At 36.0% G+C, this 17,531-nt stretch overlaps 1 protein-coding gene across 1 annotated transcript; it reads left to right on the top strand.

Annotated features, from left to right (window-relative positions):
- Positions 1-2,808: 2,808 nt before the first annotated feature.
- LOC141653461 (glycosyltransferase BC10-like) lies at positions 2,809-6,881 on the top strand. Its single transcript, XM_074461229.1, has 2 exons — positions 2,809-3,726; positions 5,913-6,881. Exons 1-2 carry the CDS (start codon positions 3,214-3,216, stop codon positions 6,549-6,551), a joined length of 1,152 nt encoding a protein of 383 aa, XP_074317330.1. The 5' UTR covers positions 2,809-3,213; the 3' UTR covers positions 6,552-6,881.
- Positions 6,882-17,531: the final 10,650 nt, after the last annotated feature.

Here is a 17,531-nt window from a genome sequence, read left to right as displayed (position 1 = left end):
ACTTAAACATGCATAAAACAAATAATAACGACCCAATACTTCTAAAAACCAGTACATAGGTGAACGTTTACCATACCCACATCAAAATTAAACACAATATTCATATGCATAGACGGAAGACCTTAATCACATGCTACTACCAACAACCAACATTAACATCATCATGATTATATACGCATGTATCACTACCCTTTTGAAAGCCACATAATAAACATTTAACATGCCAACATATTTCATACCAAATCCGTTTCAACAAGTTTCACCATGTCTTACACATGTTTCCACACATCTCACTTCCTTTCACATGATTCAACCATTCAAGTTCCACATGCCACACACACGCATCGAAAAGACTCACAACAAATTCCCCCTGGTGACCGGCTTGAGATTGTGAGGGCCATAGTGCGACTTCGGGACGTCTCCCAAGTCTTTGCGGTAGCTCCAAACACCTCTCCCCGGGTTCATTTTATTTTGACTCTCTAAGTTCATTGAGTTCATTAGTTTTAGGTGCCGGAATCATCGGCTCTGATACCACTTTGTAACACCCCCTCATACCAAGGTACCTTACCAGGACTACCCCAGCATGAAAGGTTGTTACCATCTCGGTTACCCGAGGTTAGTATATATCAAAAGCAACAGTCCAAACACATTTATTAATGTACGGTAGTTATAAAAGTTACATAGTCTCCAAAATCTAATAAACGAATTATCCAAAGGGCAACAACTACCAAAACAATAACTAAGGCTCGTGATGGTGTCATCTAATCCAGCGTGGTGACTCTCCCATGACTGCCCCAAGCTCAATAAATGTATCACCTGTCACAATCTGCTCACCATCCCCGAATGGATCACCGCAGTTTTACAAACAACAACACGGGTCAAGACTACTCAATCAATATAAGACAACAAACATTACCACCACCGATCATCGATCTCACACACGAAGAATCGACTACACACCGAAGTGTGTAGCCCCGCCAGATTACCCATCGCAATGTAATCCTCGCGCCGATGGGTGACCGCACCCATCCCCACCTAGTCCAGCTCATCAACGAGCGACTAACAATCCCCGTCCCTTAATGTGCACATCCCCTCCCGTGGCGGGTTCCACGGAGGGCGAACTAGGGTGTGAAGCCACTCCCGCAAGTGACTCCACCACAATCACAATCACATGACATCACAACCATCTCAATCCCCTCACACCAACATCGTCACAACAATCTCCATACTCCGATGATCAACGGATAACAATAATCACAACAAACATGTCTTACAAAGAACAAGAAACCGAGTAGGGAAACCCTACCTTTTCGCAATCCGCTTACGCTGCAATCAACCATACAAATGCATAACAAATACCACATCGTCACCTACAACAACAATCACATAATTCCAATCACTAACTGCAAAACCCCATTTCCCCCAATTCATGATTAAAGGCAAACCCTAGAATTAAACACCAACAATCATGGGAATAAAGACTTACCAACGAAAGGATGAATGATTGAATGCGATTGCTAAGATTGTCCATACATACACAAAGGAGAGATTGGGAGTGATTAGAGCATCGTACGTTTGATTAGATTTTGTAAAATGATGTTTTAGAAACTGTTTATCGAATAAATAACCCCTAACTACTCCCACATCAAACCGCTGAAATAACACTCGACGAACCGGATACTCGGTCGAGTATAGAGCATACTCGGCCGAGTATCCTCTACTCGGTCGAGTATTCATCATACTCGGCCGAGTATTCCTCGGCAGAAGCCAAACATAACATGCACTTAGCACTACTCGGCCGAGTAGGCTCTACTCGGTCGAGTACTTAGCTTAATAAAATCCGTAGTATTACAGGTAAGTAACAATCTAAAATTTATTGTCGGAAGATGCAAGGACTTGATACGGAGCTCTACATGGACGGTGAAGCTGGAGCACGTGTATCGCGAGGCAAACAGAGCGGTTGATATACTAGCTAATAGAGGAATTGATTCAAGTACTATCCCTACATATTTAGATACTCCGTTTAATGAGTTGCGGTCAATCCTCCGGGAGGATGTATTTGGGGTCGCTATTCCCCGTGTAATAGCTAACACTTAATCTTTTCGGGGCTTTGCCCCTCTCTAGCACCAAAAAAAAAAAAAAAGATAATATATGTAAAAAAAATATCTTCCAATTACCATTATTCATAAGACCATCCCCCTTTACCACTAAGAGAATAAAAATTCTCTTAATTTTCCCTCCAAAAAGCATATAGCTAAATAAGGTAATTCTCTTTTGAATAAATATATTCATATAATTAAACTCTAATCTTTTAATTCAATTCATAGTTATGATTTTTTCATTAAAATAAAATAAAATTGATATTAAACTATAAATTATAAGTTGCTAAATTTTTTAGTAATGTGATAATTATTAATGTAAAGAATAGCTTGACACATACTTACTACTTAAAAAAAAAACTCTATATACCGCGCATGCATTGCGCGAGATCTACACTAGTTTGGGTGTAATTTAATAAAAAAATTTGACGTAAGAGTAAATGTAAAAAAGTGGATTAAGCGCGGATGTAATTGATAATTTACTCCCATGTGAGTTCTTTCCCGCGGGGATTATTCCCTCTCCGGGCGTCAGGTCCCCAGGAAAGTGTTCATCTAGGGAATCGAACCCAGGACCTCGCAATTCCTCCTTAGGAGGCTTTGAGGTTACCCTGGAATTCCACTAGACTCACACATCTTGGGTAATTTACTAATTTATTCGTTTTATTATTTATCTATAATTTTGCCGCAAAACCCCCAATTAAGCATCAAACAAAAATTAAGACCAGAAGCATTGTCAAATAAGAGCAATTAATAAGAAATCGCAAGTATTTGTCTGATTTCCTCCTCCCTTGTCTGATTTCATCTACAAGAATACTGTTTACTGTACATTGTATTTGTAGCAGCATCAATATCATACATTCATACTCTCTCTCTCTGTATTCTTCATTTACATTCATACCTTTATCTTTTTATTTAACTTCTTAACACTCAGATCTACTCACTTATATTTTTCAATCATAATCTTCCATTTTCTCAAATTTAATCCAAAAATCTTTCAAGATTTCTGGGTCAAATCCTATTTTCATATTAATTTTGTCCACATAATAAATGTGTTGAATCATCTGGGTTTGATCTTGTTAAATTGAAGAACAATCAATACATTATTATAATCAAGATGCAAACAAAGGTGAATTCTTTAGAAGAAGGGAAAGATGGTATCTTTGTAATTAAAACAAGGGGATTACCGTTAAAATTACTGTTAATACTGTCAATGTTATTAGTTATATGTGCTGTGTTTTCATTTATTAGTGCTAATACTTTTACACATTTTGGATTAGATACTGCTTTAGCTGTAATTAAGCCTAATTATGAGCCATGTATTGGTGCAACTAATAGTTTAGTTGATTGGATTAGACCACCTTCTTCTAATTTGATGCATAATTTGACTGATGAACAATTGTTTTGGAGAGCTACACTTGTGCCTAGAATTAACAAATACCCTTTTCCTAGAAAACCCAAGATTGCATTCATGTTCTTGACTAAGGGTCCATTGCCCTTGGCACCCCTTTGGGAGAGGTTCTTTAAGGGTAATGAAGGCCGGTTTTCGATATATATTCACTCAATGCCTGGTTACACTGAGGACTTTTCATCTACATCTGTTTTCTACAGAAGGAATGTACCCAGCAAAGTAAGACTTTTTATGCCTCTGTTTGTTTCTGCATTGTGTTGGTTATGATTGGCTTATTGTTTAGATTTTCGGGTTTATGTGTATTAGTCAAATTTTATAGAATATAGCAAAATGACTCACTAAACTGCTTCTTCTTCTTTTTACTGTGAAGTAGCGGTCATTCAATGCAATTCTTGATGCAATTATCATTTTGGGTCATTAGGAAACAGTAAACACCCTCTTTGTGTTGCTAACACAAAATAGTAAGGCAGCGTACATCCGACCCCCCTTACCCCACAATTTGCGAAAGCCCTTGAGGCATTGGGGTAATGTTGTTGTTGTGTGATAATAAAAAGTATATCTAATGTCAGTGGTGAAGTACTGAAGTCATAAGAATGTGAGAAAACTATTGATTTGGTTGGTAAATGGCTTGATCTATGCATATATCTAATATTTAGATTCGATTGATAAAGAGAAGTTAAGGGAAGATATCATAAGGATAAGCTCTTGCAGGAGAACTTGGATACTATGTGACTATCTGAGGCTTCACCATCCACCATAGTTTCTTCCTCTGATAGTCTGATGGTTGGGACTTTCGAGCAATGTCGTTGGATGTGTGGTAAGTAGGTCCAGATTATCCAGTCTTGAATTGTTTTTAATAGTTGACTAGGTACACCATGGAACAGCTGTCTTCGATGAAGGAAGACAAATGTGCTTAGGCTTTTGGTTAAGAACAGAATGTGGTGGGCACTTCAGTCAATCAGAATCTAGAATAAGGTGGGTGGTATTCTTGGTAGTTAGGTCTGAATATTGTGCTAATTTCTCCAGCCACCTTCTTCTATTCTGTCTCTTTTTCCAAGGCTTTGCTCTAGATGGAAGGATTTGGAGGGAAATGGATTGGTGGATTGAAATTTTTCTTCTTTAGATAGCAGCGGTTTGGGTTGGAGGTAAATGGTAGGGTTTAATTTTCGCCCTACAAGTCAAAATAATAGCCTTTCAACGTAGGAAATAATTGAAAGTAAAATGTGCAAAAGTTAAGTGCAGCCATGAAAGCGCAGACATGCAGGCAAAAGTGAACAAGTTTCAGGAACATGGTTCATCTGAACTTCCTTTTGACTGCCTAGTGATTAGTTCTCTTGTTCAGGGTTGTGTGGGATGGTTGTCACTAATCTGGATTTGGGAGTTGGTCAGCATCACCACCTCCACTGTATTGTCAGGATACTTTGATGCCATTTGTTACACAATTTGCAGAAGTTCGGATATGATGAAATAACTCGGTGATAAGTCCATGTCTGATAGTAATTCTGTAGGAACTGAAATAGTTTTTGGCATTCAGCTCAACTCATAAAAAAAAAGACAAACTATCTTTGTGATGCTTAATATCTGTTGAGTGACTTGTGACATGCAATGTTACGTGTCAAGAGCGAGGTCTCTTAGAGTCTAGTGCATTGCAATGTTCGGATCTTGGCACTGTTTCCCTATAACTACAGCTCTACAATCTCTTGCATGGATCATGTCCTTATTTTGCCCTGTTCTTAGAACTCAGTATATCAAGAAATGGTTTTTGATACTAGATGCAAGGATTTTGTTCCGCCTGTCAGTCTATTGAGAAATGATTGTGCAAGTCATCCTTCAGTAAACTTCATACAATTGAGTCCATTCACTTTAATGACAGTTCTTTAGGTCTGGGGAGCGAAATCGGAATGTAGAAATTAATCATTAATGAGAAAGTGAAATCTACATGGCAAAGGTATGGGTGAGTGACTGAGTGATAGGGCCTATATCTTCGTTGTTGAAGAAAGTAATTTTTGAATCTATTAGAGATTGAGCTAGAAGTACTCATTGTGTTTATCTTATTATTCTAAAGAAATATTGAAAACTGAAGAAGCTTTTTAGCAGATACTTCCATAAGGCCGTAATAGATTATTAGCATCATCTTACACCAATTTGTAGTGTGTCGATGACCACTTCATGACAATTTTTATTGTTGGTCACTGGGAGACAGTCTTTCTATGTTACACATGGATATGGCTTCATACAACCTACCACCCTACCTCGCCACGGGCAGGAGCCTTTCTAAATACTGTGGTAATGATGTTAGATTTTAGTCACCCGGAAAAAGGGAGCTTTAGGAATGTATTATTTGATGTTTTTTTCGAGCTTGGCAATTAAGAAGTATCTCACCATTTGGTTTCTTTTATTTGCAGCTGGCAGAATGGGGACAAATGAGTATGTGTGATGCCGAGAGAAGGCTATTAGCAAATGCTTTGCTTGATTTCTCAAACGAGTGGTTCATGCTTGTTTCAGAATCTTGCATTCCTCTCTACAACTTCACTGTAATCTACGATTACATATCAAAATCGAAATATAGCTTTATGGGTTCTATAGATGAGCTCGGGCCTGATGGGAGGGGACGCTACAACGAGAATATGGCTCCGGAGGTTAACTTGACCCAATGGCGTAAATCATCCCAATGGTTTGAGATCAACCGGAGACTTGCTATCAATGTTGTTGAAGATACCTTTTTCTACCCCAAATTCAAAGAATTCTGTAAGCCGAACTGTTATGTGGATGAGCATTATTTTCCGACCATGCTTACCATGCGATCAGCGCATCTTTTAGCAAACCGAAGCATAACTTTGGTAGACTGGTCAAGAGGGGGAGCTCATCCCGCCACTTTTGGAAGTGGAGACATCACCATTGAGTTTTTCGAGAAGATTTTACGAGGCCCGACTTGCAAATACAACGATGGTGACTCTTCTATGTGCTTTATATTTGCTCGAAAATTTGCTCCAAGTACATTGGAACCATTGTTACAATTATCACCTACAGTTTTGGGTTTCTGATGAGTTCCATGGTCTCCAAGATGATTCAGAGTTCTCCATTAAGTAATCAATGCGTTTACCAAAGTTGGGATCGAGAATAGGATCATCATATTCATCTGTGCAATGAAGTGATAATCTGATTTCAAACCCCGTCAAATCTTCATGTTAGCTAGTTTGGCAGGTGAAGTGATAATCTGATTTCAAACCCCGTCATTAACTACTCATGTGGCTCCTTTACACCATTAAAAAAAATGTGTTTTATCATTATTTTGGCTTTGTTTTCTGTAGTGTTTGCAGTGTAGTTGGATCTAGTCACAGAAGATATGAATGAAATCTTGTAGTTAGTGTATAGATATGGCATGGGATTGACCGTGCATTAATATTTTTGAGGACACTGCAGTAATATTTTTGGATACATGTGTAATAGGATCATTTTTTTTTTTTTTTTTGACAGATGGAGAATAAAAGGAAATTACATACTAATGGCTTTTCTAGCTAACCTATGAGGCATTTTATTAATAGATCTAGGAATATAGCAAAAAAGACCTGGGAAATAACAACTTCTACTAGTGTTGTCGTTAACAACCACTCTAGTAGATATTTTAGTAGACGATTTTTCTAATTTGTGCAATAACTGGTAGACAATAAGAGAAAATGCAAACATGAAGAATATTTTTCTTGAGTAGCCCACCTTAATGGTTCTAGAATTGCTAAAGTTTCGGTCTGTTCCGTAGATTGAGCAAAAGACTTCTAAAAAAGCTCATTCTTAATCAACCCCGAGTAACTGCTATGAGCCCATCAACATGACAATACTTATTGTTCCCAATGATAGGGAAACACAAACCAAGTTGTAGGTTCCAAGTATCAAGGTCATCCTCTAAAGCGTTCATCCAAGAAGTACGATGATTATTTTCAATCTTTAACTTTTCGGCGTTGTTGATAAGAGGGAATTCATGTTCATAGAGATAAATTGCCCCAATTGGAGAAATCAAGTTATCACCAAATAAAGCACTATTCCGAGAAGACCAAATAATCCAAAAGGTGCAAATAAAGAAAATAATAGTCTCAGTAGAATCTTTTTTTCCTTTTTAACAAACTAATCCAGTCTTAAAGAGTATAATTAGAACCATTATCAGCATTAATAGCAAGGTGACCGGCTTTCCACATTCTAGAGGGAAGCGAACAATCCCAAAAAGATGATCATTGTAATTCCTTTTATTGTACTCGAGCCATGACAAAATATTCCGTGAGGATTCTCTGTCCCATTTGGTGTTCCATTGTGTGTTCCAACCACTTAGCTTCTAACACCTCAAAAAATTAATATATATATATATATATATATATATATAGAGAGAGAGAGAGAGAGAGAGAGAAGGGTTCTTATAAGACCTTCATACCATATAAGGCCCTAAGTCCTTATAAGAGCCCTTGGATGGAAGGGATGGAGGGATGAGATTACATCTCATTGAAGGGTCACAATTCTCCCTCCCTAATCTCCTTCCCTAATTGTGTATAACTCCACCTAATTTTGTACAACTCTATCAACATTCTAATCTCCCAACTCACTTCCTCATTATTCATTCATTCACACTTCTCTCATACACTCATTCTCTCTCATCTTTCTCTCATTCTCTCAAAAAAAAAAAACCAAATCAACAAAAAAAAAAAAAAAAAAAAAAAAAACAAGAACAACTTCCTTCTCGGCCGCCGTACACCACCATGCCGCCACCTCCACCTCACCCGACCCACCACCACCACCGAGAACCAACACCACCCAACACCACCGGATCCTTCGTCCTTCCTCCCCGCCGACAACCCCACGGCCAGCCTCATTCACTCTCGCCCTCCACAAACCAAAACCCGACGCCACCACCTTTACTCCACCACCATTCACCATATTCAAACACCTCCCTCCCTCCCTCCCTCCCTCCCTCGTCCGCCCCCCCCCCCCCACACACACAACCACCCACAACCGACGCCACCCACCACAGCGCCTCCTCCTTCCTTTCTCCATTACCCCAACCCACCTTCTTGCCGCCTCGGCCAACCCGACGCCGCCGCACTTCTCTGCCGCCTCTCCTTTCTCCTTTCTTTTTTTGTTTTTCAGATCCGACCACCAACCCGCAAACCTCCCCTGCTCCACCGTCCTTCCTTCCTTCCTCCTCTTTCCATTTTTTTTTGGTTTTGTTCTTTGTTTTTTTGTTTGTGTACTGCGTTTTTGTTTTTTGTTGTTCTTTGTTTTTTGTTTTATTTTTGTTTTTGTTCTTTGTTTTTTGTTTTGTTTTTGTTTTTTGTTTTGGTTTTTTGTTTTTATTTTTTATTTGGTTGTTATTGTTATTTGATTTTTTGGACTAAAGTTATACATCTTGTCTATTAAAGTTATACACTGCGTGCATTAGAGTTATACACACGATATTTAAATTTGGTTTTGTTATTTGGTTTTTTTTTTAGATTTTAGATTTGGTTTTTTGTGATTGTTATTTGGTTTTTTGTTTTGTTATTGTTATTATTGTTATTTGGTTTTTATTATTGTTATTCAAGTTTTTTTATTTGTTTGATTTTATGATTTGTGTTATGTTTTGATTTTATTTTTTTTATTGTTTGATTTTTTTACTATTTACGACTAAAGTTATACATTTTATGACTAAAGTTATACTCTTATGGAATAAAGTTATACAATTTTGGACTAAAATTACACAAATTTGGACTGAAGTTATACAAATAAGGACTAAAGTTATACAAATAAGGACTAAAGTTATACAATTTTGGACTAAAGTTATACAAATTTGGACTACAATTATACAAAAAATGATTGAAGTTATAAAAATAAGGACAAAAGTTATTCAAATAAGGACTAAAGTTATACAAAAATGGACTAAAGTTATACAAAAAGGATCAAGTTATACAAAAATAGACCAAAGTTATACAAAAAAAGACTAAAGTTATACAAAAATTGGACTAAAGTCATACAACAATGGACTAAAGTTATACAAAAATGAACCAAAATTATACAAAAATGGACTAAAGTTATACAAAATTGGAGTAAAGTTATACAAAAATGAACCAAAGTTATACAAAAATGAACCAAAGTTATACAAAAATCGACCAGAGTTATACAAAAATGCACCAAAGTTATACAAAAAATGGACTAAAGTTATACAAAAATGAACCAAAGTTATACAAAAATGAACCAAAGTTATACAAAAATGGACTAAAGTTATACAAATATGGTTCATTTTTGTATAACTTTCGTCCATTTTTGTATAACTTTGGTTCATTTTTGTATAACTTTGGTTCATTTTTGTATAACTTTGGTTCATTTTTGTATAACTTTAGTCCAATTTTTTGTATAACTTTAGTCCAATTTTTGTATAACTTTAGTCTTTTTTTGTATAACTTTGGTCTATTTTTGTATAACTTGGGTTCATTTTTGTATAACTTTGGTCCATTTTTGTATAACTTTAGTCTTTATTTGTATAACTTTAGCCCATATTTGTATAACTTTAATCCATATTTGTATAACTTTAGTCCATTTTTGTATAACTTTGGTTCATTTTTGTATAACTTTGGTTCATTTTTGTATAACTTTAGTCCAATTTTTTGTATAACTTTAGTCCAATTTTTGTATAACTTTAGTCTTTTTTTGTATAACTTTGGTCTATTTTTGTATAACTTTGGTTCATTTTTGTATAACTTTAGTCCATTTTTGTCTTAGATGAAAAAAAAGTATCTCAAAAAAAAAAACGAGATTTAAAACACGAAATCTTAAAAAAAACGTATAACAAAAAGAGATTTAAGAAAATAAATAAAAAATGAGAACTAACAAAATAAAAGACAACTAAAATAAAATAAAAGACAAAAAAAATAATGAATGGAAAAAACAACTCAAAACACACAAATTAACACAAAACGAAAAAAAAAAAAAAAAAAAAAAAAAGGCAAATGGCGGTAAGTGGGGCGCGGGGGGTGGTGGGTGGTTAGTTGGTGTCGGGTGGGGTGGTGAATGAAGATGAGAGGAGTGGGTGATTTATTTGGGTTTTTTGATTTATTTGGATTTTTTGGGTTTTTTTATTTATTTGGATTTTTTGGGTTTTTTTATTTATTTGGATTTTTTGGGTTTTTTTTGAGGTTTTGAGAGAAGAGAAGAATGAAATGTGTGAGATGAGAGAGAAATGGGTGGGTAGAAAACAAATATATAGTGAATTAGTGGTTAATTAGGGTGGATTAGTAAAGTGTGTTAATTAGGTTCTATAATGACTTTGGGTGGGTTCGTCTCATCCCTCCATCTCCCTCCATCCAATGGCTCATAATAGAACTTATGGACTCAAATATATATTTGGCCTTAGTTGATCTTTCCTCTCTCTCTCTCTCTATATATATATAGTGTCAAGTTCAAATAAGTCCCTTATATCTTTTGAGTCCATAAGTCCCTCCCACAACCCTTGGATCATGCATGGTGGAAGGTTGAGATTGAAAGCAAGAAACACACTTAACACTAATTAATTTACTTCTCTCTCTAGTTTTAGTAATACATTCACTAATTCATTATCATACACAATTAACACCACCTTTTGTCTTATACTTCAAAGTTTGTGAAAATTTTGTTAACATTTTTCCTAGTTCGATTTTTTCATTTTTTTTTTTCGAGACAAGTTTTCGACATTTTAGGATTTTACGAGTGTAATTCTAACAGCAAAAAGTGTAATTTTAAGGAATATTTTCGAGAATTTAGCGTTTTACAAGTTTAACTTCAACCTTTTCCGAGTGATTTTAACGAATAATATTTTCAATTTTTGTCATTTTATCACAAGTTATTGTAATTTAGCATTTTACGAGTGTTATTTTAATGACAAAAAGTGTTATTTTAGTCCAGATAAGTGTAATTTCAGTCCAATGAGATTGTTATTTTTAGTCAAGGAGAATGTAATTTTAGTCCAAAAAAGTGTAATTTTAGTCCAGAAAAGCATAATTTCAGTCCACTGAGAATGTAATTTTAGTCCATTGAGAGTGTAACATTAGTCCAATGAGAATATGAGAATATGACCAAGTCCATGGAGAGTGTAACATTAGTCCAATAGTAGTAAGTGTAATTCTAGCAGAAAAAGTATAATTTTATTTTAATGAAGAAAAGTGTAATTCTAACAGAAAAAAGTGTAATTCTAACAGAAAAAAGTGTAATTTTAACAACAAATAGTGTAATTTTAGCCGAAAAAAGTGTTATTCTAGCAGAAAAAAGTATAATTTTAACAAAAAAAGTGTAATTTTAATGGAAAAAAGTGTAATTCTAACATAAAAAAGTGTAATTCTAACATAAAAAAGTGTAATTCTAACAACAAAAAGTGTAATTTTAGCCGAAAAAAGTGTTATTCTAGCAGAAAAAAGTATAATTTTAGCAGAAAAAAGTGTAATTTTAATGGAGACAAGTGTAATTTATTAGATCTAAGACTAAAGTAAATAGGAGGTTGGTGTTTGATGCAGAGAAATGGATTCAAAAAAAAAGAAAAAAAATGGATACATGTATGATTTGTTGATCAAAGAAAAAGGATACACAAAATAAAAAACAAAAAACCAAAACGGCGTGATTTGCTGATCAAAGAAAAAGGAAACCAAAACAAAGAAAACAAAACACAATTCCCAAAACAAATGTGGGAGGACGACAAAATTCCCAAAACAAAACAAATGCCTGAACCAAAAACAAAATTTCCAAACCAAAAACCAAAAACAAAAATCAAAGAAAACGAAATATATTGTGGACATGGAGGAAGGAGCCGGAGGAAGGAGGACTGAAACGAAAAATCCGAAATAAAAAAATTTAAAAAAAAAAAAACCCTTTTAGATCTGAAACGAGCCGAAGGAAGGAGGACTTGTCGTCGTCATTTGCGTGGGATAGGGTGCGTTTGTTGGTGGTGGTGGTAGTAGTGGCGGGTGGTGTTGTTATGCGGTGGTTGAAGGACAGTCGGATGGTGGTGGGGGAACAGATCTGGAAAAAAAAAGGGAGGAGGTGGTGTGGTTGGTGGAGGTCGTGATGGTGGGAGGAGAAGGCGGCGTGTGTGTTGTTATTGTGGTGGTCGGAAAGAGGAGAGAAAAAGAAGTGTGGTGGTGGAAATCTGAGAAGGTGATGGTGGTGGTGGAGATTATTTGAGATGAGAAGGTAGTGGAGGAGAGGAGTTGGGGAGGTGCTGTGATGGGGAGGTGCGGTGGGTGGGCTGACCGGCGAGGATCCGGGACGGTTGTGGGGTGGTGGTGTTTAGGCCGGTGTTGGAGAGGGAGGTTGTGGTGAGACGGTGGTGGTGGCTGTGGTGTCGGGTTTAAGGTGGTGGTGGCTGGGCTGTGGTGTGGTGGGTGGTAATTTATTTATTTTGGTTTTGATTTATTTGGGTTTTAGAGAGATGAGAGGATGATGATTGTGTGAGATGTGAGAGATGTAGGTGGAAAAATAAATTTTATAGAGTGGATTAATTTTTAATTAATATGGATTAGTAAAGTAGAGAGGGAGAGTGTTTAATTATGCATTAATCCCCTCCTTTTTGCTTCCAATTTCAACCCTCCATCTTCCTCATCCAAAGGCTCTAAGGAAGACTTATGGACTCACATGTAAGACATGGACTTACTTGATCCTAATACTATATATATATATATATATATATATATATATATATATATATATATATATATATATATATATAGAGAGATTGAATCATGTGAGGCACCCTTCTTAGGGTGAGGCGGCTGAACCTATCTCTACCATCCGATCAAAAACAAATGAATGCACAAGATTATGCCACATGTCCCCAACCAACACCCCATTTAACAGACCTTGAAATCGTGTTACTCTATCATTTACTCACTTCACTTTCTCTCTCTTCAACCCATCTTTAGCTCGTTCTTCAACTCGTTCTTCAACTCGTTCTTCATCTCGTCTTCATCTTCAGCTCAGCTCCGTCTTCATCTTCACACTTCGCTCGCCATCTTCTCATTCAGCTTATTACCGCCATTATCATCTAGCTTCGTTCACCATTATCATCCAAAATTAGGTTATTTCTATCAATTAATTTTTCTTTCGATTTACACCGATTCAATTTAATTTAATACATTTTCGATCAACTATTATTATTGAATTGTTAATGGAGAATATTCATGTTATTGTACTTTGTAATCTGGTATTACATTAATCCTTGTTGAAATTTTGGATAAATTAATTTTGATGTGAAATGTAGGCGTGGTGTCTTCTATGTGTTTGGATTTGTTCGTTTTGAGTATCTTGTTTGCTTGAAATTCATGTCAGTTTCATTCTAATTTCGATCATCCTAATTGTTTGCAATCTGACTTTGAATCCTCACTCTGCAACTGTAGCCCTAGAAATCTTCAATAGTTTGGTGGTTGGCCAGTTTGAATACCATAGTGTTAACCGATTCTACTGTTTTTCATGGACTCGTAAATCTATTTAGAAGGTATTATGGAATGAGTTAAAATTGATGTAATGATCATATGCTTGTGTAATAGGTCGCGCCTTGAATTAGAGGCATTCTTTGCTCACTCATCCACAAATTGCGAGATCTTTGCTTTGTTATTCCGTAAGTATTGCTCCTCCTAAAATGCCATCGCCTTCCCCATTACATCACATCTCCCATATGAATTTATTTTCTAATATGTTACCTTTAATAATTTTGTCTATGGTAGTTTCCCCTGATAAGGACGTGGGGCGATTCCGATGGCTTATGTAGTCGGAAAGCGGTAGTACATTATCGGATAAAGAGGTGATGGACTTTGCAGCAAGACAGGTGAGTTTAACAGAGTGATATCAACCAGATGCTATATGAAATGTGTATATACTTGTCCATTTGCCATTTTAAACATGGTGACGATTTGGTATTGATAGTTATCAAACCCAAGTCGTGAATACCATCACGCGATGATTCCCCCAATAAGCTAGCCACAAAAGGCAGTGTTTTTTAGTTATTGTTCAAAGTTGGTTAACACTCTGTAACTAGGGCTACAGTATACTGTTTGCTTGAAATTCATGGCAATCACAGCAGGAGCTGCCGGTGTGGTAAGTTGACCTTCTAGCTTTTTATCTCACTCGTCTCAGAATTGTTTGCAAGACCTATGACGGTCTGCAAGAACGTTGAGACAACTTATCACAGAATAAGGAATGATGAAATTGAAGCGAATATTCAGATTACAAGGCAAATTGAGTCCGAAATTGTTAGGTGTGAAGAAATTGAGGCCGCGCTTGCTGCTCGAGAGTCGGAGGTAATGAAGCTGGTGTATTTCTCAAAGTTTGAACTGCGCGGTTTGATCGCTGTCACTGGTAATTTCTTTTGAATTTATGATATTTGATTTTATTTGTTTTTTCGTTCTATGATTATATGATACAAGTTGATTATTTGATCTCTGACTGTTTGCATTCATGTGCAATTATGTTGTTTGTTACACAGATTTTCACTTCTGTCTAGCCTTAGTAAATGATGTCAATTTGTGAAGTAAACGATTATCATGAGGATAGAAAGGTCTAAATTGGCGTCTATTTGCTTTGTTTAAATCATATTGCATCCGCTCAAGCCAATTCCATACGTTTGTTCTATGTGACTGATTGCTGTAGGTATGATGATAGATATGTCATCAGGTGGTTGTAGTTGTGAATCTAGGGTTTCTGGTAATATGATTTTATTCCTCTTCTTTCCTCAATTATTCTGCTTGTTTTCATCTCTATGGATTGATTGTTTTGGATTTTTTTACTGTTTTTGTTGTTTATGGGGTAAAAATTCCAATTCAAGCAAATTATTTAGTTACTACTGTAATTAAATAATTGTGGGAAATAATATTGTCGAAAGTTAATTAAATTGCTTGTATTACTCGCTTTGTGAGAGTATAATTAATCGGTTTATCTAACACAAGCATAAAAGCGAGTGGTACAGTATATTTCTAGTGGCTATGGCCACCATAATTGTTTGCTTATTGTAAAGCATATCAATTTATGTTTTTGGTGATGTCGTGTTCATCTTGAATCTGTGATTTAAGGTGGTGAATGACCGCGTTTATACTTGTGTGATTCTCTATGGTCAAAGTTGTATTGTCGGAAAAGTAGTTCTTTCTGATATACAATTAACTTATTCATGTAATATATATTGATGATTTAGTGTACTCTTTATAATTCTATGTAGTGATCTTATGTACATATATAGATGATCTATTCAATTCACCACTTTGATTGACTTTATTGAAGGCTACAGTTGTTAAGGTATCATTCACCATATTACCCTAATGCATCAAAGACTCTTACGCTCACACTTTTATGCTTGTGTGTAATGTATGTAGTCTTATGATTGTGTCGGATGTACGAAGCCTTACACTTGTTTGTAGAGGTAGCATATATCATTTGCATTAGATCAGAAACTAGACATTGAGGAGCTTAGCCAAAACTTGTAGGGAAATGAGCTTATGTTTGTAGAGGTTGCAAGTTTGCAATAGAGTTAAGTTATTCTCCGTAATGTTTTATTTTTGTCGGATGCTTATTATCACCACAAGATGTGTGTGTGAACTGTGATCAACTGTATAATTTTTCAGTTCATCATCCCAGTTGGCAATAATGTATGTTATAATTAACTTTCATCGACTTTCTCGTGCAGGTATATACTCATATGATCGAATCAGTTCATCTAGAGATTGTTTGACGATGAGAGAGAGCACGCTTGGCAATATTCATGCTACTGGTTTGCTTGCTTGATCGAATCAGTTCATCTAGAGATTGTTATAATTAATTTGAGGTATTGCTTTTCCACAGGCAATTTTCCCAGTCTCATTTTTATTTTCAAGAAGTTTGAAGTTCCCAGCCAGACATGACAATGTTCTGTGACTATCTGCAGAGATAGAGGCAGGATATTTGTTCGACGTTGTTCTAATTGTTATGTTAAGTAGACATAACGTTTGATCTTCAATATCGCATTGTGCAGGTGGGTCTATTTTTGGTTGCTTATGGGCTCACTTTGGATGCGGGCTGTTTTTATCGATGAAGAGGCCTTAAATATATGGGTCTGTCCTTTTTGCCGGTATTTCTGTTTTACAAACTAAGAATTTGACATACCACGATCATCATCATATTCATGTACTCTCCCCATTCACTTAAACTCACTACACTTGTTTTTGAGCCAAAGTTTTTGGAGATGAAATACATATATGTGAGAGAATAATGGAAAAAATGTGGTGAATTAATTTAAATGTCGCGCAAAGGAAAATGTAGTGAACTCAATTCAATAGAGGGAGTAGTACATACCTTTATTTGAGAGCTTGCTGACATTCTTACAATAGGTTGGCATAACCTTAGCTCGGAAACTTTGCTTGGATGGGACATGGCAATCTTTTGCTGAATCATTCTCAAGAAGTGGCCCATACATTATATCTACCATCTTGTGGGTCTACTGGTAACTGACTTTCTATCTCTTTCTTATGCTTATAATTGTAGTCATCATATTGCCAAGAAAGATTTACCTGTTTGAATGAATCTTACAAGTTCTAATATTTTTCAGGGGAGTTTGCATCAGTGACATGATACCGTTTTATGTGGGGAAGCTTTTCAGGCAATCAGGAGCTTCTGATGATGTGTGTTCAAAGGTTTGCTCGATCTTCTTGACATTATGATTCAATGCTGAACATTGTGCTACTTAGGGCTGGGCACCGGTCCAAAACCGGACCGGACCGGACCGGAACCGGTTTGGACCGGAACCGGAATCGGTTGTTGGCAAAATTGCATATGTAGAAGTGGGAGTATATTATGTGAACCCTAAACCTGGTTCCCCTTATTTAATCTTTGTTATGTACTCGTATATCTTAAAGGCTATTAGCTCAAATGGGAGAGCAATGTGCAAATCTTGCACAAAGGTATGAGTTCGAATCTCATATGGCCTAGTTAATTTAAGAATCTAGTGTATTAAACTTAAATACATTAACATTGAGGATGAGTTAGCGAAATCCGTACTCAGATGTGCAAAAAAACGTGATTTT

This window comes from Silene latifolia, chromosome 4 (genome assembly GCF_048544455.1).
Source record: "Silene latifolia isolate original U9 population chromosome 4, ASM4854445v1, whole genome shotgun sequence".
NCBI lineage: Eukaryota > Viridiplantae > Streptophyta > Magnoliopsida > Caryophyllales > Caryophyllaceae > Silene > Silene latifolia.
This window is presented reverse-complemented; position numbering and strand designations above follow the sequence as displayed.

Excerpts from the sequence above, each read along its gene's own strand:
- LOC141653461 (XM_074461229.1), top strand. The coding sequence starts at position 3,214 with ATGCAAACAAAGGTGAATTCTTTAGAAGAAGGGAAAGATGGTATCTTT. Across the intron at positions 3,727-5,912 it reads GAAGGAATGTACCCAGCAAA|CTGGCAGAATGGGGACAAAT; the intron begins GTAAGACTTTTT and ends TTTTATTTGCAG.